At 41.4% G+C, this 22,258-nt stretch overlaps 1 protein-coding gene across 1 annotated transcript in view; it reads left to right on the top strand.

The window, feature by feature from the left end:
* Positions 1–22,258, top strand: part of LOC138193939 (zinc finger protein GLIS1) — a 38,682-nt gene that overhangs the window by 288 nt on the left and 16,136 nt on the right. The window contains exon 2 of the mRNA XM_069142253.1: positions 16,489–17,616. Coding sequence (XP_068998354.1) covers positions 16,717–17,616 — 900 coding nt within the window. The 5' untranslated portion in view covers positions 16,489–16,716. The remainder of the gene's footprint in view (positions 1–16,488; positions 17,617–22,258) is intronic.

Here is a 22,258-nt window from a genome sequence, read left to right as displayed (position 1 = left end):
TAAATGGATTTAAGCTGAGACGTGAACCATTATTTGGTGACTGTAAGTGCTGCAACTCAAACCTGAGTTGATAGATAAGGACAACTCTTCTTGAATAGAGGAACGTCGTTTCAGACTCTTGTTGAGAAATGCTATTATCAGGTTTAATTTGCCTCTGTATCATGGATTACACAATAACTTGTTTTGATTGTGCAACAAAGATTTGAGGAAGGCAATTAATAAGTGAGGCTGCTATACACTGTAGTGAGCTCATACCCAAATGGTTCCTTGTGATATTTTCCCCTCTTATTACTTATGGGACTCTTCCTTTCCATTCCTCTGCAGTGCACTGATTTATGTAATGTAGCTGGAATGAAAAGTGCTATGCAGGGGGTGGAAATCTGGCTTACAGTCAAACAGATGAGGAGGCTTGTTTTAATCATTAGTCTCATGGTATCACTGACATGGAGCTTGTGCTGGGGAATCGTGGTTTATACTCTCAGGCCTCGGCCAGCAGAGCAGAGCAGAGCACAGCACAGGGGCGTGCGCAGCTGAATCACAGTTAATTTTCTTATTTATCTCATTTAATCTGATGTATGTAGCTGTTAAAGGGGCCGTAAATAAGATTTGCACTGTTTCCTAAAGCACAAAATTACCTTAATATGCCTGTGGGAGGTTGATCAGGTTGTTGATCAATACCAGTGACTCACGGATTATTTCACCAGATGCTTGGATTGTTTGTTTTAGCACTCAGATGGAGCATGGCGCTACGAGCGGGAGACAGCAGTGAGCCAAGATTTGTTTCGACCTGAAATATTTGTTTGGCCTGGCAGATCCGCTGTATGTTCGCCTCAGTTTCACACCAGGGGAGGAAAATAACAAAAGCATTTCAGTTTTAGTGGATTGTTTTCCTCTCGTTGACTTTTCAAAATGTGAACCACAGATTCAAAAGGTGTCGGTGGGTTGCAACATGACCAGATCAACTTTTTAAGCGGCCCCGGGGGCTAAAATGAATCTTGGATCCCTATCGGACGTGAAACGATTGGTTGCTCAATTAGTTTCTTGTTTGGTAACAATATATTGCTTAAGTATTTTTTTATTTTTTTAATTCACTGGTGGTAGCATCTTAAAGGTGAATATTTGCTAGTTTTCCAATGGATGGTCGAGTGATGTGTTGTCAGACGTGTTCGTACAGATGGAAATTTGTTATGAAAATGCATTTGTGACGTATTGCTTTGACTGAATTAGCGTGCTTCTCTTTAGTACTCTGATGTGGTGGTATACTTACTTGTGTAAACACTTTGAATTTTGACGGGTTAGTGTTGTCTCGTATCAAACAATCATCAAACACGGAAATAACCGTGACATTTGAATGCATCACATGCCAACATATCTGCCAGCTTTGTTGGGTTATTTTACCTAAATACGAACGTGTTTTCATGCCCTCTGTTTCAGGCACACACATGCTTGCCTCTAACAACTTGTATTTGTACAGCGAGTTGTTCCGCAGCAGCTGCAGCTTCCTCAGCCGCCACAGTTCGAATATCGATTGGCGGTCCCTCCAATTCTGCTAAGTAGCCATGATGCCAATCACTCCATACTCTGGAGCAGTGGACACATTTACGGACCGGTACAAGGACACCATCCAGGTACTCATAGCGTAGTGCACCGCATTCTGCCGTACTTGTTTGTGGTGAAAGCCCTTACACACTCAAAGCAAGTGTAAGAACATGTGCGTTTCGACACCCAGCATGATTGTTTCCTTCGATTCTTGATAATGTTACAGCTCCTCCTCAAGGCTTCGTGGTGAAAACCACACACGCAGATACAATCCGTCACCATCTCTGAGTCTCGCAAAGCCACATCCAACCATTTTAAATATGGGCTCGTCACATCAAAGTTCAGATTTCCACTGGTCTGACGTTCGTCATTTATGTTTCTTGGTCCCGGCAGTTCTCTTCATGTTCTCGGTCTCCCTCAACTGTGGTTTCTTTGCAGCACTTCGACCATCATGCACACAGTCTCATCCAACTGTTGATGTTGAGATGTGTCTGCTGTCTGAACTGGAGGAGGCGTTGGTGCTGGCTCTAATCGGAGGTGCTGTGGCTCAGTCGGTAGAGCGGGTTGCACACTAATCGGAAGGTTGGTGGCTCGATCCCCAGCTCCTCCTGTCCACATGCCTAAGTGTCCTTGAGCAAGTCACTGAACCACAAGTTGCTCCCGATGGTGTACCACCGGTGTGTGAATGTGCTCCTGATGGCAGCACCTTGCACGGTGATCTGTCTCATTAGTGTGTGAATGGAAAACCATGTTAAAGCGCTTTGAGACTGAAAGGTGATAAAGCACGATACAAGTACAGACCATTTACCTTTTTTTTTTTCTTTGTTGATTTCGAAGGCTTTAATGAAATTCTCTGCAGCAAGGGGAACTCTTGGTCTTCTTTCCTGGAGCAGTCTTTATTAATCTCAGTGTTTGATCCTCCTTAAATCTTCTGGACTTACTGACCTTTATGTCTTAATGAAATGGTGGAGTGTTGAGCAGAGCTTGCCATAATGTTGATTACAACTGATGTTGAACATGGGGATATTTGCTGTCTACCAACATTAGATTTTCTCCAATGAACTTTTAATTTCTGTTAGTTGAAACCGTTCCAGGTGAAGACCTCATGCAGCAGGGGGTTGCCAACAAGTTGCAAAGCGGCCGTTAAGGCAGTTTTCTAACGTCGGGCATTTCTCAAAAGGCTGTACCATGAACCAGAAAACTCCTATCCCCCCAAAAAAACTCTACAAATGACAGAAAATGGAAAACACCATATGCAGAAGACAACTCTTGAAGGCAGTTGCAGTTGGGAGGAAATCATCGTCAGTCACTGGCCATCTTTTCATTGTCATTTATATTCTGTTACAGCCACCTCTGGAAATTTTAATAAAACCAGCTGATGGAAAAAACTGCTTAACCAAATCTTCTTTTGTTGACGTTGGAATTTGATTAAAATTTGAGCAACATTTTGGATGGAAACAACTCATTAATGCAATTCCCTCCGGTGGCCAATAGAGGTCATTTAAAGTAACAGCTTTGTTTCAAAAGCCCCTTTAATACTTGTGTTTACATTACGTAGAGCGAGATGACCTCATGTATTTAATTAAGGGTTCAAAGTCACAGAGAAACTATGATCATATGTCATGCATTAGTGTGACGCAAATAAATTTGCTTTCTCATACATAAATATTTGCCAACAGCCCGGAGTCTGAATTTTGTCACATCCGATCTCATGCTAGTTTGAACTGTCGTTTTTATGACAGCTGTTCCCGTATTCACAGCATGCTGGTGAAATGGTTCGTCACTTGTTTTTCTCAGCCGCCCGCTCCCTACATACCTTTCGCGGACATTAGCAGTGATTGCCCTACAAGCAGAGCTCATTTTGGTTCGGAAATATTATTTCTGGCCAGAGGTGCGTGCTCTTTTGCAACACCCAAGGGTGACACAGCTGGGTAATATGACCCACTGCAAGTATCAGAGGTAACTGTTTCAACATTGGCCTGCAGTTAATACACACCAGAAACAATGTCTTTTTAAATCATGTTTACTTGGGAAATTATTTCAACTCTCAGAACTTTTTTTCTTAGCACAGTCCAGTGAATTAGTGGGATTATGGCAGTTCCAGTTAATACATGGAGGGTACTTTATCTCGACATGATGATTATAAACTCCAGATTCTTGCTTGAGGTTATCCTCACAATACATCAATGGAAAGCAAACTTATTAAAGAAATGTGCGCGTGTTTCTGTCAGTGTATATATTCAGCCGCTTTGGTTTAGATTTGAATCCAGATTTAGCTGCAGGCGAGCATTTCTTCTGGGTCTTGGTTGAATGATTCATTGATTCAGTGTTGGATATTTGTGGAAGCATCCAGATCCTTTGATTAAAGTAGCAGGCGTTCATTTAAAAGTATTAGCAGCCAAAATGTTTGAATGAAAAGCAAAGGTAGACATGATGGAGGTGTTTTTCTGCAGCTGCGAGAGTGTGCACTAAAGAGATGGAAGGGAAATGTGGGAGTGTTTTGTGTGCAGAAATCTATGCAGTTGCTCCATCTGCTGGCATGTGAAATGTAGCTGTTATGGGAAACATCAAGAATTGCAATATTTAGCATAAATATGGAATCCACCCAACAGTTTGAAGTCTAATACTTTGTCTCCTTTTAGCTCTATTTTTGGTCTCCACTGACCCCTGAGGAGATGCCTAAATGCTTCACTATGTTAACCAGCAAGTTGTAAACTGTGACTCTGATGTCTGTGACTGTCAGCAGGTAGCGTTCGCTGCGTTGTTAAAAATTGTCCTCTTAAAACAGCATGCTGCAACCAAAGGGAAAAAAAACCCCGCTAGGCCGTGGGAGTGAACGAAGATAATGAAGTTTAATGCTGTAAATCCTCGATAGGGTGACTTCGTCCACATTACACAAGTCACTTGATTCAGTTTTAATATAAAGAACATCTGTTAGTGCAGCTTTAAGAATGAGATGCTCCCAGTGGTGGAAGAAGTTTTCGGATCCTTTGTTCAGGTAAAAGAACTAACTAATACCACACTGCGAAAATACTCCACTCCAAGTAAAGGTCAGGCCCTCAAAACTACTTAAGTAAAATTATGCAAGTACTAGCAGCAGTTTTTATTTAAAGAATCAAAAGTAAAAGTACAAACTATGAAATTTTTTTTTGCCGTTGTCAGTGTTTTAGGATTATATATAATATATGACCCCTGCATTAATGTTTATGTTGCTTTTCACGGTTGTAGTTATTGAAGGTTGAGCTCATTTTATCTACTTAATTTCTGGTTGGTTTATCGACGTAAAAGACTGTAGGAACCGAATGATCTTCACGTGTCGCTCTCCTTAGAACCACATGTCGCTACAAATCTACAAGCTCTGTGACAACGTATTCTCCAACTAATCCAATTGGATTGTTTAAACAGTTGATTTGCTAAAAGAAGTGGGAGAATTTTTTTTCAACCAATAAAGAAACATTGAATTCCTTCAGTTTAACAGAAAAATTCAACTTAAAAATACCCAAATTTGGAGAGACGTGGTTTTCTCTGGAACAATAAAAAAAAATAATAAAAAAAAGTGTACTCTGAAAAGTTAATATCAAACATAGTGGAGTAAAAAGATTTTCCTTTGAGATGCAGAGTAGAAGTACAATGTTGCATAACATGGAAATAAAAAGCACAGGTACCTCGAAATGGGGACAGTACTTGAGTAAATGTATTTAGTTACGAGCGGATGCTCTTTTGCCGATTGATAGAGTTCAATAACCTGCCAATCCGACTTTATAAAGCTCTATTGTTCTTCTGTCCTAAATCTTGAATATGAGGACACACGACTTTTATAAAGAGTAACACAATGAAGTTAACTAGTAGATTTCCCAGGAGGTCTTCAGTGGGAGGTTGGGGTTGCGGCACCTCGAGCAGCAAGAGAGCAGTTTGATTAAATCAATACAGCAGCAATAAACAACAATCTTGAGCAAAGAGATTGCTAAATAAACTCAACAACAAAGAGGAACTGTCCTGCAAAAATAAGAACGTTACCATGTCAAATTAACAGGACGCTTCTTACAGAGCACGTAGTCGTGGCCAGTAGCAACACCATGTGCTGTTTTTGCATTAGTTTGTGTTGGGACACGTACACTAAGGAGAGGACCAGACTTAATGTAGACGGAGTTGTTGCCATAAAGTTTAAATATTATTACTGGGAGCCACCTAAGACCAACATACAAGCATAGCAAATGTAGCAGTTAAATTAAAGAGATCTGTCAAGATTAATGATGTCTCGCAGAATCTGAAAAGCAGACGTCCAGCAGCTTTCCCCGTTTCATCGGCTCCCAAAGGAAAATGAATTTACAGTTCAAAGTTCTCATTAATAAAAAATGAAACTGGGGGTGTTTCAAAGGCTGCAGAGGCCCCGCTGGATGTTTGATTGAAATGTGAGTTTTCGCTGATGCTTGGATAGAAAATTTGTTGTTCGGAGTGTTTTGGCACGAATACACCGTTGTCAAGTCAAGATCGTAACCTGGAACAACTGCGTTTTACAGAATTGATCAATTTTGGAGTAACTTAATATGCTTTTCTTTTTTATTTCGTGCCGTGCTCTCGGCTTCATTCCTTCCCCTGCTTGTATTTGTAATAAGACTGCAAAGGTTTCATTGTCCCTCGAGTTGTCTTGTGGTCGCCTGATTTTCCTTTTTAAAGTTCACTTTCATGAGTGCAATTATCTGTTTGGAAACCTCACTTTTAAAATCATGGTTCTGTACAGCAGACGAGAAAACTCGAAACAAAATGCATAAATTAAGATTTATAAATTATCTACTTTTTATTTGTTTAGAAATATATATATAAACTGTTAATTTTAGACTTTGTGAGGGCTCCTCTCATGTTGGGGCTCCGGGTTGTTCGCTCACTACTGCTCCCATGACATCATATAGAAGAATAATGCATGAAGAGCGGGAAAGTGCTGCTTGATGAGGTCCTGAATGATCCACTGGCTGAAGTACTGATGGTTCACCAAACATCGGCTGTAATAAACCACTGGATGTAAAACATAATCTGTTTTCACAAGGTTTCTCAGACCAAATGCCACCCAAAATTTGTTTGGAAAGACACATTGGAGTCAGTCAGTACCCACCACGCCGCACTCAGTCCATCGCAGAAGAGCTTTAACAGACGCCTTGTGAAGCTGCTCCTATTTCAAGACGCTGGCTGGCCGGGAGTCCAAGTCTGGTCCATAGGCGCTGCCGCTGCTGCCGCTGGCCTCGCTGTATCTAGTCCACCAGCTCCGTTCACACCGTCTCGTGGTTTGGACCGAGCCACTGTCATTTCTTTGGAATTTCCTGCCATCTGCGCTTAAAGTTTCTCACAGATCTACACCTGCTTGTAAATGTTTAGGTCTGCCAGGAGGAGAGGACAGAGGGGTAGGTGAGCAGTGATGGAGGAAAAAGGAGGGATCCAAAATTGCTTCATGGCTTGAGTTTTTGAAATAAGAGAAGAAAACTCGCTCGTAAAGGGATTGTGATTCGGTGGTGTTGATGCAAACCAGGAAGATGAGATAACATATGTGAGCACCTACCCAAGAAAGAAACTGATAGTCTGCTAAACCTGTACCTCCAGACAGTAGTCATCCAATCGCAGCTTAACGCTACCGTCATGTCATCAGGAAATTTTGTGCTGCTGGTCCTCGGAGACTCGTCACTGGAGACTCCAGCTGTCTTACTTCCTTCTTCTGTTGCACTTGGACAACACCCTGGATTTATTTTGGTCCCAAAAGAGATCCATATTATCATCAATAAACACGAATGAAGAGACAAACAAAAGTTACGCTGCATTTCTTAAATTCCTATCAGGCAAATTTCTAAAAACACTATTAACAGCTGCTGTACAGGAGTGTATTTTGAAGGAAGTGTTAGAATGTTGAGGTTGTTTAATGCAAAGTCACAACTATGGAATTGGACACGTCAGTACTTTTTAGCACCAAGTCGGATGTATTTGTAGCCCAGTATTACCCGGCCTGAATTCCCTTTGTGAATATGTGGGTCTGGCGATGGTCCATTAAGGATCATTTCCAGTTGTTCCATCCTAATGGACATAAACCATGAAACTATTGGTGACCACAGTATGCTGTGTGCCCAAACTCTACCACCACTAACATTGTTTTAACCACTCCATTGCACTTAGCCACCCACACTGGTTGCTTGAATAAACCTGAGTGCCAGACTATACACAACAAAGACCGAAGCTGTGGGCAATAGGTGGGCGCAGCCAGGCCAATATGTCAGAGCTTTAAAAAAGAAAAAAAAATGATCACGATTTAGATGTTTACGTGAATGCCATTTACAACCGGTAAGGTTTGTTAAGTTTTGGATTTCTCCACATGTTAACGCATTGTGCAGCTGCTGTGGTGAAAGACACACTCTGCCTTTCCAAAACCAAAAGACACACGAGCAGAAAGTTTGAATAATCTGCTCTACGCAGCAAATGTTAGCACGCCTGGCTAACTAGCTTATAGTCGTAACCAAATCCTATTTCAAAAAACCAAGGAGCACATCGTTACCCGCATTAGTTTGCGGGGTTACAGGTCGCGTAAAAAAAATAAAACTCTTTTATGACTATGAGCCAGAAATCAGGGCTAGATTCTATCAGAGTTTAATATTTAGCGTTTACGCTCGAGCAACCCCAGCCAGCATTACCTGAGACGGTCACTATGTTCATCAGACATATTGATTAGTCCTCATCTTAAGCCTTTTTTCTCCTAACATTAAAAATATTGGGAAAAAAATTTAAATTCTCAAGCATGCATGACTTAAAATTTCTTTCGTTCTGACCAGAAGACAAACAAAAACAAACATTTTTGAATTAAGGAGGACTTCAACACGCCGATAGGCCCTCAATAAAGGTCTTTTTGCTTAGGTGTGTCTTCACACAGTGCAGTTACCTGATAACAGCTTGTATCTAATTTATAGAAAGTAAAAAATGTGTCTTTTTCATGTGCAGATATGAGAGAAACAAAAGAGAGGAAGGTTTAATGTGTCCACGCTGGTAAAATAAACACTGTTAACTTACGGTGGACAGCACATTTCCAAAATCACTATTTGGACTATTAAATGTCTTTCTGTAGAGGATCTTGGAGGATCACCGTGACTAAAGTCAACAGCTTTTCAAACGTCTTAATAAGATGACATGCCTGGATTGTGATCCAATAACATATCCTTATTTTGTGCAACATGAGAGCGTGTTATTCACCTGCTCCCACTCAGTTTACTTCGACCCAAACTGCCCCTCAAAATCGAAAAAAGTGCCAAAGAATTTTCTGGCTTCAGTTGCACAACAAAGCGGCCCTCAGTGTTATGGAGTTGAACACATCAATGATATGAATGATCAAATGTATGAAAATAACTGTGGGGAATTTACCAGCAAGTCCTCAGCACAGTGTGGCCACATTAATCACATCAGTACACTGAGCTGAAACACTTAAAATATTTAGTCTTAAACCAGTTTAAATGTAGACCAGCTGCAGCTTATTACATAGTTCAATTTTAGTCACTTGCACAGATGATGGACATTAGTCGCCCGGCTTTTGTGTGAAATGAGTAAACCAACAAGGCATATATAGTCCACATTTAGTGAAACATCACACCAAGTACAGCTTACACTTCAACTAAAACTGAATTTATAATACAACTAGAATTGATGGTTTCCGCCAACCAGTCATGTTACAGTCGACGTGCGTATCGGTCCACACTCGCATAGTGAAGACTTGAAAGGAATTATTCCTTTATGTGTTCACAAACTTGGCCAATAAAGTTGATTGACAGTAGGCAATGCTTTCAACTATAGATGTTCCTGAAAAGAATTCGCAAATTTTAAAACATGGATGCATAACTTCAACCCGGCAGCACAGGAGATCTATACAGTCGCCGGTTTTAAGGTGGGCACCCAAGATCATTGTCACCAGTTCGGTATCTGACCAAATGTGAAATATGATCACAATCTTTGCTTCTGTTCTTGAGTTATGGCATCACGTTCACAAGAACTGGACGGACTTGAGGAACTGGTGACCTTTGACCACCAAATTGTAATCAGTTTTTCCTTGAGTCCAAGTGAACATTTGTGTTAAATTTGAAGAAGTTCCCTGAAGGCGTCTCTGAGGTACGACTTCACAATAATTGTCTGGACATGAGTTCTCAGTGACCTTGATCTTTGACCTTTGACCATTAAACTATGATGTTTTGAACTTCTCTTTGGTATTGATCTCAGTTTTGTGTTGCCTGTTTTATTTTGAAAACCACGTTCCTCTTCTGTCTATATTGTCTCACTTCCTGTTTTTTCCCGCCTTTTTTAAGCACTCACCTGTGTCTTGCCCCGTTTGTTCTGCCCATTAGATTTGTGGATCTTCTTCAGTGTTTGTTTGGCTTGGCTAGCCTTTCATTGTTTTGTTTTTTCCCCCCGTGCTGAATCACCCTATTTTTGTTTTCAGTAAACCTTTTAAGTTTTACACTTCTTGTGTTTTCTGACCTGGTCCTACCTGCCCCCCCCCCCCCCCCAATCACAACGAGAACTCTTATTAGTTCATCCTTGAGTCCAAGTGAACGTTTGTACCCAAAATTTGAAGAATGCCTGGTTGCGAGACCTCATTTTGTCTTCTCCAGCTGGCGTTTCGATATAAGCAGGGATGGAAGAGTAATCACCTCCTCTGTTGGGGTCTCGTGGCGGAGCTTTGCATTCCTCGCTTCAGTTTCGAGCTGTGTATCCACACACATCAGCGGTTTTGTCACCTGGACAAGCCTCTCCTTTGAGCTGAGCCTTAAAAATTTAGACATGACTAAATGTGGCTCCCCCTTTATTGGCATCACTATTGAGTTTTGTCATGGTGCCGTTGCTGCTTCACATTGCCCCTATTCATTAAGCTGATCACTCACTTGGATGCTGCAGGGATTTCTACTACTTGTCTGGAAAAAATTTATTCAGCACCTTTCCTTACACCGACTTGGCTGCAAGACTCTGACTGGCGCACCAAGCCGACAGGTTCAGAAATGAGGTGGCTGCTTTCAGCCATGTGGTCTTCATCAGCGGCGTTAAAGTGCCCTCGGTGGCATAGTGTCCGCGGGTGTTTCTGCACCTTCATCATCCTCTTGTTTAGCTCTGATTTGCTGTTTCAGCTCTATTTCGACATGAAGTGCACAGTTTCTGAAGCCTTCTTGTTCGCTGTGGACCTTTTTTTTTTTTTTTTTTTTTTTGTGAAAGTCTGCCTCACAGGTCATCATCATGCTAAAATTCAATTTCCTGAAATGGGAAAAAAAAAAATGCGAGTGCTGCCACAGTTACAGTGAAAGAAGTCCTTCAAATGAAATGACAGAATGCATCATTTGTGACACGCACGTTGGCAGACATGTCAGCTGGTTGTAGCTCTCTGAAACCTCCAAAACACAGTTGTTGTAATCGTTTTTTTATAATGTGACAATGCAGTGGCCAAGGTCGGTTAGGTTTGGGAACAACTGCGGTCGTGGTTAACCTCTTAAGCCCGAGACTGGTTTTTTGTTGTTGTTTTTTTTTTTTTAAACATCCACCTGAAAAACGTCCCTAAATTTACCAGCAACACGTCTGTTCTCAGCAGCAGTCGATTGACATGTAATTGCTCGACTCTCGGCTAGTTTTGGAGAAAAAGGGTATCGTTCGCCTCTAATCATAACAGTGAGCCTCCGTGCAGCTCTGCAGTGGTCGGGTCAGCAGCTACACTCAGTATAAATAAAGGTTTCCGCCTCACAGTCCTCTTGTTTAAGTTTCTCGGCTGAAACAGTTTGACAGTTCGTACTGATGTGAAGTTTTTCTAGTGGACAGAACAGAAACGGATCATTCTCCTTCGTTAAATGTGCATATTTACCATTAAATATGAACTACTTGAGACCTCCTCTCCACGTTCTTCAACTTGCAGACCCAGACTGAGCTCTTTAACAGGAAACTAATCCCTCAGCAGGCAGGACTGTGGCCCATATTGTTCTTTTAAACTTTATTTATTTACCTTACTGTGAAAGGAATGTCCTTGTATGTATGTATTTGCTCCTGTTTCTTCCAACAAAAAAAAAATGTCTGGCTGAGGATTATTTTCTAACAGTTATCGATGTAAAGGTTCTGTATGTAAAGTCTTGGCTGTTCCCGTCTTTGTCTTCACAGCAGAGGTGTCTCATCGGAGAGTTTTGAGACGCCTGCAGGACTCCAGAAAGCTGATCAGCTGTTACACGTCCTGTGTAAAACCAGTTCGGTGCAACATCCCTGAGACGGATGTGTGTAGATCGAGGCGTAGTAGCTAGCGTGGATGTTTATGTTGCATTCATTGAGCAGATGTCCAAATACGTGCGTTTGTCTGTGGGAAGACGAGCTAACAGTCAAAGGTCGAGAATCGAGGCATGAGTTTGTGAACGTAAGATCACAGCTAGAGTTTGATTGGTTCTGGATTGTCAAAGCTGATACCGAGATCGAGATGTAATTGTTAAAAAGATTGTTCGATTTTCCTTCTATTGTTGGCATATAGTTCCAATATGTTTGTAAACAGCCATAATTATACATATATAAATGTGTACCGTTTATTCCTGGATTTTTATGATGGCTGGTGGTCGGTGAGAAAATCAATATTTGTTTCAGGAAATTAGCATCATTTGCTTGGATTTATGTTTCAAGTATCTTTTGTATAGATTTCGACATCATGTGGAGGGCAGCAGATGCCAAATCCTGCGGAGAAGTGGTGTTTTATTTGCTAGGTTGGCAGTTTGTTTTCCCATAATGTTTAAAAATATATATATATATATATAGCCGGATTAAGTGAAACCAGTTAGTAGGCCGATTGGAACCTTGCGAGCTGCCACTAGTGTTAATATGTGGTCACTTTCTCAGGTGTGAACGTGTCTAACTGTAAGAATGCAAAGCAGGCGGCGGTTAGAAAAACAGGAGTATGCTCATTTCATTTCCTCTGGACAAACAAAGGTCAACGACCTGAACATCGAGTAAATTATGATTTATTAGCTGGCCACAAGAGAGGTTTCGCAGGAGTAACACAGTATTTTGAAAGTGGAGGACCTGAGGCACAAATCATTCAGAGAAGTGTAAACTCTCCCCTCGCAGCCAACTCTCTCCGTTACTGGGATACCGGCCTCTCATGTCTGTTGTAAAAACACAAGCGACAGTTGTGAAACTAGCTACGTAATACGAGCGGTTTTCTTTAATGCAGCGCCGGCCCCATTTATGAGATTTTGTTCTCTTGCAAACATATTGTCCTAACCTGAGGGGATTTCTACCCAAAACATTGTCCTCATGTATTTATTTATTTATTTTTTTAAATCCAGGAACCAAGATTTACAAGTTATTTTTCAAACTCGTAAAATCTCACAAAAGTTATGTAAAAATGCAATAAAAGTCAATGTCAAGGTTGCAAAACAGATCTCAGACATCAGCAGACAACAGAATGATGCAAATTCCGTATGGCCTAGCGATGTTAGTTGGTTTTGATATGATAGTAACTCCCTGCTGTAAAGCAATTACCAAAATCCCTGCAAGAAACTGAATTGTATCTCGCGAATGTTTTTCAAAGAATGGATGCATTGTTTGCAGTTATGCCTTCTGTAAAAAGGATTTAAAGTTGCACAGATAACCACGTTCTACTGTTTTATGGTGATCATTTTGCATTCAAACTTTATTTTGAAGTTGACTGACAGCTAGAACCAAAAGATAGTTTTGCTTGTAACGCCGCTGTAATTACAGTTTTTTTTTTCTGCGTATGCAATTTGATGCAAAAAATAAAAAAGCACATAAAACTTTGCATGACACATTGGAATTGTTTTGGAAACGCTGCTGCACAATCAAGCATTTTTGGGCTGCAACTGATCCCCCCACCCCGAAAAAAAAAATAGGGCACGTAGGAACAGACTAATTTTTGCTGCTGTGTTCAGCAGCTGGTTTCTAATGCTCTCTGTCTGTGGTTTAGAGCTCGGTAGGTTGCACACGGAGGATTTATCGGAGTTTTCGCAGCCGAGACAGCCGCCTGCTGTGTCTGAAACCATGACTGAGGAGAGTTTACGTTCATTCACAACAATGAGCTGAAAGACACTAAAACGCTGTAGAGCGGCGATAAGTCAAAACAGGCTGATTGTTGCAGACAAATTTAGCTCACGTGCACCTGATGAACTGATAATTAAAACTGCGTGTTGTATCGACAGCATTTTTTTCACAATACAGAACAATGACGTGCTGTATATTTATGTGTCTTTCTTTGATGAAATACAATTATCTAGGTAAACTGTGTGATGACACGTTTGCCTGCATCGATCCAAGTTCAGCTCCAGGACAATCAATCAGCTCTGACGCCTCCATAACAACATCCAGGACTATTTAGGGAGAACAGAATTTTCTCATTTCAATCAGGATATTTTTCCCACGTTTCAGCGAAACCAAAAAGCACAAATAAAGTTTGTAATTCAAGAACCAAAGTACTTATTGTTGAGACAAGTACACATTTGCTTGTCCAGAAATGCCACAGCTGTGTTTAGCTAACCTCAGCAAGTGAGTCTTTAAAAGACACCACATGAGATGAGGCTGCTATTTTATGAAGCTCGCAGGCTCAGTTGAGGCTTTGTGGGACACTTTTCTTAGTTTTGCTGTCTGACTCTTCTTTCTGGATTTGGACCAAAGTGGTTTGTGAACAGACACTGCTAAAATAAAATCCCAGTTTTACTATATTTACCGCTGGATTTCTGCTCAAGTGGATGTCCACACAAGTCACCAGTTCGATTCTAAAAAAAAAAAGGAAAAAAAAAGACCTGTCCGATTGTGAACGTGTGCACGATCATCTGTCTTTGATTGTTGTGAATCTGATGTTTTATTTGCTACACAAAACTCTAATATTGGTTTTAGCTCTCGAAGCCAACAGGTACCAGGCTGCAATTATCATACTTCAGGCGTACCAAACCACTTCTGCTACACGAGTATGATTAATCCGCTTTGGTTCTTTGACACACAGACACATTGCAGCCTCTCTAATTAAGATTCAACTACAGTTCCCATAACTGGTTCCTGCTACATGACTCTGGTGGAGGGAGGGGGGGGACTCCAGCGCTTTACGGGAAGAATCATGAAACTGTAAACCAGACCATACCAGGAAATACAGGCATGAACCTACACTTAGTGAGTCCTTCGTCAGCTAATATAAGTACAGAGGTGAATTTACTCATCCTCTCAGCTGCGTGAGTTTCTGCCTCGTAAAATAACCATCAGCATGAAATTCCATTGAATCCGTCTGATGAGTAATTACACGTGGCAGGGATCCCGCCGTATATTAGATCATCAATATCTGGCAGATGGCTGAGAACTGAGGAAATCAAGTCAGGTCCAATAAACAGGCAGGGACTTTTTGCACAGTAGTGCTACTGTATGTGTGTGACAGAATAGGGGGGGGGGTTGACACGTCTGTGGAGGCCCCACTATTTTTCCTTTTCCAAGCCTCCCTGTATTGCATCAGTAGCCGGTGGAGAGATTTGCTTCATTACTCTTCCCCTGTTAACAAGCATCTGGACCAGGTTGCAGGCAATCGGCCGCCACACAGCGCCGGGCTGTTTGCAGCGAGGGTGGCCTTAATGCCTGCAAGCAATGAATCAGCTCTGACTTGTCACAGCGGCTCAAAGGAAACTCAAATATACACTCGCAGCAGTGTCGCGCTCGGGAATACGCGACCCGAAAGCCTGCTGACAAAAGGGGGGTCGGACTGCACGCTTGTTTGGGTTTCACTCCAACCAAAGCCTTCCCGGCTGGTCACCTTGGTCCATTTGATGTTAACGATTGACCGCAGGGTTGGAAATGAGGGAATAACACTCAGAGTGTGACACATTTTGGGGTTTTATGTTTCAAGCTGTTGACCGGCGTGGCAGGTTGTCACAGCAGCTGAGTCATGGCTTTGCAACATCCCGATACATCCTGACTTGGTTTAGCCGGCATGTGGAATGTGCTCAGTGCCGTCTTTAAACAACAAATCCATCAATTTTTTTTTTTTTTACACATCTGTATTTAGGGGTTTTATATGAAGCTGCGGGAAATCTTTTCTCCTTTGCTTCTGCTGTGTCGAAGAGTTCAAGTTTAAAAATACGGAGTTATAAAGAATTGAGCTCGTCAGACTTCTCGGGTCTCATATCTTAAGGCTACGTTAATCGAACACAACACACCCGAATCTACACTTGAACTGCCGGTATTGCATTGCATTATGGGTAATGTAGGTGCCAAGAAGAAAGAAGATCTCCGGCTCTGCTGCATCAATTTTTATCTGGTTTTAATGTTAAAGGTGTGAAATCCAAAATCAGTGAAGCCCTTTTTTCAGAACAATTTTAAGGTAAGGTTAAGATTTTACACATAGGCTTATAAAATACCTGTATACCATTATGTTAGAGCCTATTTCCCATCCTTGGGCAGGTGGCTTCTTAGATATTAGAAATTTTATAAATTAGATTGAATTAAAAAAAAAAAAAAAAAAAGTTCGAACCACTTGTCACATTTCAGGTGTTTGTGAAATCTAAGCTTTTCCACAAAGACAGCAGAACTCTGCTTTTTCTTTTTTCCTACTTAGATAATTATTTCACTCCCCCTCAGATTTACCTTGTGACCCTTTGTAAAGAGACCCGCGCCTCAGGTTGAACCACTGGACTACACTTTTATACCGAATAAAAAGTTGTTAAAACTAGCTACAATTTTCAGGGAGGTTTTTCTACATCACCAGTGCTTTTATTTTTTGCTGATACTACTTATATGCTTTTATTTGAATGCAGGACTTTATTTTTACACTATCCTAGTGATTCATGTACTGAAGTAAAAGATCTTAGTACTTCGTTATTTTTCGAGAAAACAACTTGTTCATCAAACTGTTATGTGCAGTGTTTAGTAGTCGTGATTTTTGCCTTTAAAATTTAATCATTTAAGTCTGGTCTCTGTCTCCCACAGTACTCGAGTGATGACTGACCACGGAGCAGTTTAGAACAAATGACAGAAAATTACACATGCGGAAGATGCCAGCAGCTGTTCATCAATCCGATTCGAATGCTTTTGAGTGCTAAAAGATGCTGCGGACGAGTTCATGTCCAATGGATTCCTAAAGTCGCTTCAAGACAATCACCATCAGCGTTTTTCCTGAGGGGATCTGTTGGTGGGAGTCAGTGAGCGGGGGCCGGCATGTGGCCCCCCGACCTCGGGCCTCCGGACGTGCAGCTGACTCTTCCCGGTTTTGGGAGTGTGTTTGAGGATGCTGAGGATCTCCAGGCGCCGCTGTCCTCCGGTGGCTTCTGCCAGCCATCGATCCATTCGGGAGGCCTGTGCTGTCTTCCGAGGACCTCACTGTCCCTGTCCTCGCTGGGGCGTGACCTCACCTCCCTGCTCAGCTGTAAAACAGCTGGATCCCACCTAGAAAAGACTGTGGAGGACTTTGCCACCGCAGCTCACACAGACCCCAAAACCAGCAGCCAGAGGTTGGGCTGCTACCCCCAGCCCTCCCTCCCTCTGTCCTACATGCTCACCAGCTGTGCCTCCTCTCCGTCTTTTAGCTCTCCACCTTCCTCCCTTTCCTCTTCCACCTCATCTTTACTTTTCACTTCTTGCATGCCTCTCTCTGATGCCAACAACAAATCGTCTCAGCACCAACAAAAGCTGCAGGACGACTATCGCGCCATAAAACAAGAGCCCGCAGATGATTTCTTGCCCTGTAAAAGGGAACCATTTCAAATGAGCAACCAGCAGGGGGAGCTGTTCCGTCTGGGCCGGCCGCTTCAAGGTTACGACGGTCAGGACGGCACCCAGTCCCCTCTTCACTCCCCCAGGTTTAACGGACCGGCGGGACAGGATCCCGCGCTGGACCAGCAGGAGCAGCCGTGCCACTGGATCGACTGCAGCGCCGCCTACGGCAGCCAGGAGGAGCTGGTGAGGCACATCGAGAAGGTGCACATCGATCAACGCAAAGGGGAGGAATTTGCGTGTTTCTGGGCCGGCTGCGTGCGACGCCACAAACCCTTCAACGCGCGCTACAAGCTGCTCATCCACATGAGGGTCCATTCGGGAGAAAAACCCAACAAATGCATGGTGAGTCAGTTCGTTTGCTGTCAAACCTGCAGTTTGTTTACAGATTACAGTCAAATTAACTTTATCATAGCTAAGCTGTAGTTTCCTGTTCCCCGTGAGTGAGGCCCTTTTTAAGATTGGCAGCAGAGTTCCCTGGTAAAGTCCTATTTACAGCTGATATAACTTGCTAGCAGGGAAATATGTATTTTAAACTTCAAAACCTTAAAAAAATAGAGTTTGTTCATTTGAGCGTTTTAGAGTCTGGATGTGTTAAAGTTCTGGTGTTCACTGTCAGATGAAACTATTCTTTCCCGCTTGTGCAACCCGATTGGCTGCAATCAGGTTCTGTGCGTTGTCAGTGGATTTACTTTAAATAATTTCAATTCGAACATTTTGGCGAGAGCGCATAAGTGAAAAGCGCTAAAGTCCAAGAAAGTCTCAAGTCAAACTGCAAGTCAGTTATGATTTTATCAGTTGAATTATGCACACACACAAAAAAAAAAATCTAATTCATGACTTGAATCATTGTGGAAAGTTTATCCGTGTTATTTATTTATTTTTTCAAATTCTTAGAAGATTCACCAGTCATAAAAAAGGAGTTTTTCATTCCCTTAACCGAGAGGAATTTATCCCAAACATGCAGGAGTCACTCAGACTAAACACATCTCATCGTTTCCAACTTTGCGTCGCTTCAAGTGAACCATTTAGATTTAAGTAGGTTTGAAAGGTATTAACCAGCTTACAGTCTCGACTTGTCTCAGACTGATCAACAGTCTGTCAGACAGAGAGATGATCAAACAGTTTCCTCTCGTCACGACAGGTTTCCCTTACTCATGCACGCCAGAGGAAGAAACGAGGCTGGTCTGAATGAATGAATGGAGGATGTGTCTGTAGCCCTCCGGAGCATCCAGAGACCTGCCGATCACTCCGTCTTTATTTTGACAAATTAATTTGTCTAAAATGTGTACGATATTTACGTTTACTTAATTAATTAGCAGTTGCATCTTTCAATCCTGTAGAAGCTATGTCCCCACAGAGAAAACACGTTTCTGCCTTTTCAAGGCTCTGATCGAGTGTGTGACCGGGGTAACAGCAAGCGTCGTTGAACGCCACAAGTCCCAGAATTCCCGGGGAAGCAAACATTTCTTCAGCAGCTTCGGTTATAGAACAGAAGAGCAGCTGGATATCAGAAAAACACACTCGAGTTGTTTTATTTTTTTTAAGAAAAGTCAGTCAGTGATGTGTGTTTTCCATGATGGCTCGAGAAACGTCTGTCTGATTTAATGTAGAACTGCAAAACCTGAGTTGATTAGTTGACATATAGAAAATTGATCGACAACCATTTTAATTACTCATTTTTCTCACAAGAATCCCAAACAAGTTTGATTTCAGCTTATAAAATGTCATAATTTGCTGCTTTCTAAACATTTGTGACCGCAAATACAGTGATTGATATTAAATGGTGCAGAAAATAGTTTGATTTTTTTCAATAATAAACAAGCGGGGTTCAGTCAGTTAACCGATCGTTCTTCTACACAACACTTGGAGGCTCTCTGTTCATGTTATGATTTCATAAAGCCAATGCAGTGCCATTAAAACTGCTTTTTGACTCAATAACTTCCATGTTTACACAGCTGAGAGCGATTAACCCGAAAGTCTCCGCTTTCACCGTCACCGTGAACGTCTTCAGTTCCTTCGCGGTTACACTCACAGTTGCACATAAATCAACTTCATCTACAAAGGATGATAGACTGTACTGTAAACTGAAAAAAATTAAGATCCACGTCCAAGATAAGGACTAAACCAGACCTCCTGAGGCCTGAGAACAGGGATGTTTCTGCATTAACCATCGAGACGGTGGCCTTCGAGCCCCGCTGCAGCATCGCCCTTCATCACTTCTGTCGTGGCTCATTTTCGGAGACATTCGCCGCCGCGACCGCGTCCGTCTCGCGATGACCTCCTGTTTGGTGCCGAGTCTTCGTCCCCGAGAGTGAGTAACTCTCTCCATTATTCACCGCTGTCATCAACCTGAGAGTGTGATTAATAATTCATTCAGAAGTTTTCACTCGGGGACACGCTTCCTACTTGGGTGAATTAGTTCATTCTGGTCACCTAATCTGCTGCCAGCTTATAAATGTATTACCGTGGAGAGTCGCCCGCAAACAGATTAATATGATTAAATCAACATTAACGCAAAAAAAAAATCAGTCATTAGTCACACTCCAGCTACGTGAATAACGTCATTTCATTTTCATAAAGCGCTCAAGCCAAAACATGTAAATTAAGTCATTTCTGGTGCTGCAATGGAAAATGAATATCTCGCATGAATGTAGTCAGTGTTTGTTAATGAATTCGGCCTTATTTACCAGCTCGTAATGTCGAGTCCCAGATTCAACAGGTGTCTTCAGGCTGTAAACACGAGTTCCCAAAGCGTTTTTCAAATCCACCGTGGTCGAGTCGTCGAGCAAAATGAATGACGCTGGAAGGACATAGGTAGGTACATTTAAAGGATATGTCTGGTGATTCTCTACACAGCATAAAAATACCAAAACAAAGTCATTCTAGTAAGAAGCACCTGATATATTTTCTTTTTATTGTGCCATACAGTGCAGCTCCACTTTGTCGGAAAACTATTAAAAACACATCACCACTACGCTGGCTGGACGTGGTCACTCTGGTTTATTTTGAGCGACATCAACAAGTACTACAAAATGACAAATGTTTAAAGGGAGTAAAGCCTCTAATGGTTACACAAATAATGACTTTGGTCCATCAGCAAAAAAGGAAGTCGGGTGATGTAATTATAAAGACAAACTAAGCAAATAACAAAATAAATCTAAAGTTGCAGGATAAACCATTTATCTCGTGTTTAAAATGTATACTGTCAATGTAAAGTTTGCCTGAGGAAATATAAATAAACTCTTGCATGGCTTAAATAAAGCTTTTTCGTTTCAGTATTTTGTCTTCAGAAGCCATGTGGTAAATTACGTCTTTTTTTCTGAAAGTCGTAGACTTGGTCTACATTCATCTGTCTTTGTGTGTGGCTCTGATGAGTGTTTGAATGTTTCAGTCACTGGTCTGTATTTCTGTATAGAGGTGGTGTCAAGCCTTGGATTAATTAATCACCATGATGTAGTATGTTTTTTATGTACAGACTTATTAAACTAAATGAGGTAACTGACATTTACAGACTCATTAGTGAGACCTAATAAAACCCTGGAATGAATAGTAGGTAAAAAAAAAAATAAAAAGAGTTTTAAAAGAATCAAGCTCTCTTTAAGCTTTCAAAATTAGACCAGAAAGTCATTATTAATAGTTTTCAAAAAGAAATATAGCTGACATCATTTTTTTAATTATTTAATTTATCTGGGGGGAGAGTTTTCTATTAAATTCCATTTTAATACTTTAACAAACACGATGATTTGGCTTCATTTTGTGTCTCTAGCATTCATTCTGTGAATGGAAGACACTTAGATTCATGTTCAAAATTCATTAAAATGTGTTGATTTAGCTTTGATTGAAAACTTTATTCTGTTGAATTTAACATTTATAAAGTGAATTCAGACCGTTTTATTTGTGGAAAAATCTCCTCTGATTGTCTAAACTGTCTTCCCCCCCCCCCCCTGTAAATTTCTTCATTTAAGCTTTGAGGCGAATGTCCGATATGATGACAACAGTCTGTGAGATAGAAGGTGACAGAGTTCCCGTAAGCGTATAAAGTGGTGGTTTTATGGCCCGCTGTGTGCTAAGTCTGCTGACGAGGATATTTGCTTCTTGTCTGGCCTGAGGCCAAAAGAAACACTTTTAACTAGAACCTACCACAGTCTGGTGTGTGTGTGTGTGTGTGTGTGTGTGTGTGTGTGTGTGTGTGTGTGTCCTCACTATTTCCGTCTTCAGCATCACTCAGTTGTAACGACGCGTTCTCATTCCCAGTCCGTCAAATCCTGACATTTTATCAAAGCCGTTTGCGTCTCGTATAAATGCTGAGTTGACGAGCTCCTCCAGGTGCTTTAAGTTTCAGGCACCAAAAACGATGTGGTAACGTTTATGAAACAGACTATGGTTTGAGTTAAATGTGACACAGTCACCGTTTGGTTCTGGTTTGGTTAAAAAAAAAAAACAACAACTTTGTTACGGTTCACGTTTTGGATTTCTTAAAAAAAAAGAAAAAAGAAATCACATTGACTTTTGCATGGACTTGAAACGCCGCTCTCCCGGGTTAACGTCCTGTCACGAAGATGACACGGTACTCTGTATTTAACCATCACTTTCTTCAATTGTAATGCAACTATTCATGGCCCTGACCATTGTGCAATAATGAATACTGTTCTGAATGAATATAAATACCTTGTACAAACCACTAGATTTCTAGTATAACCCATAAAATGACCACAAATCGACTTTGAAAACAAAAAGTGGACTCATCCTTTAACCCCATACAACCCAAATTCAGTCAGTAACAGCTCCTCAACTGTGAGGCCAAAATGAACAATCTTTGGCTCTATGGACATGAGACACTTGGGAGAATTTGGAAATACAATAAGTTTCCTCAGCTGTACCACCAGGCCAAAGCCTCGTAACAATGAAGTTGTAATAAGGCAGAAAATGTGATTTAGTGACTTTTGGAGCCAAACCTTGTCAAACAAGTCATAATTGATGCTCT

This window comes from Embiotoca jacksoni, unplaced genomic scaffold, assembly GCF_022577435.1.
Source record: "Embiotoca jacksoni isolate LCO1_2020_lvr unplaced genomic scaffold, fEmbJac1.0.p SCAF_99, whole genome shotgun sequence".
NCBI classification, from domain to species: Eukaryota; Metazoa; Chordata; class Actinopteri; family Embiotocidae; genus Embiotoca; species Embiotoca jacksoni.
Note: the sequence above shows the minus strand (reverse complement) of the source record. Positions and strands in the feature narration are given on the sequence as shown.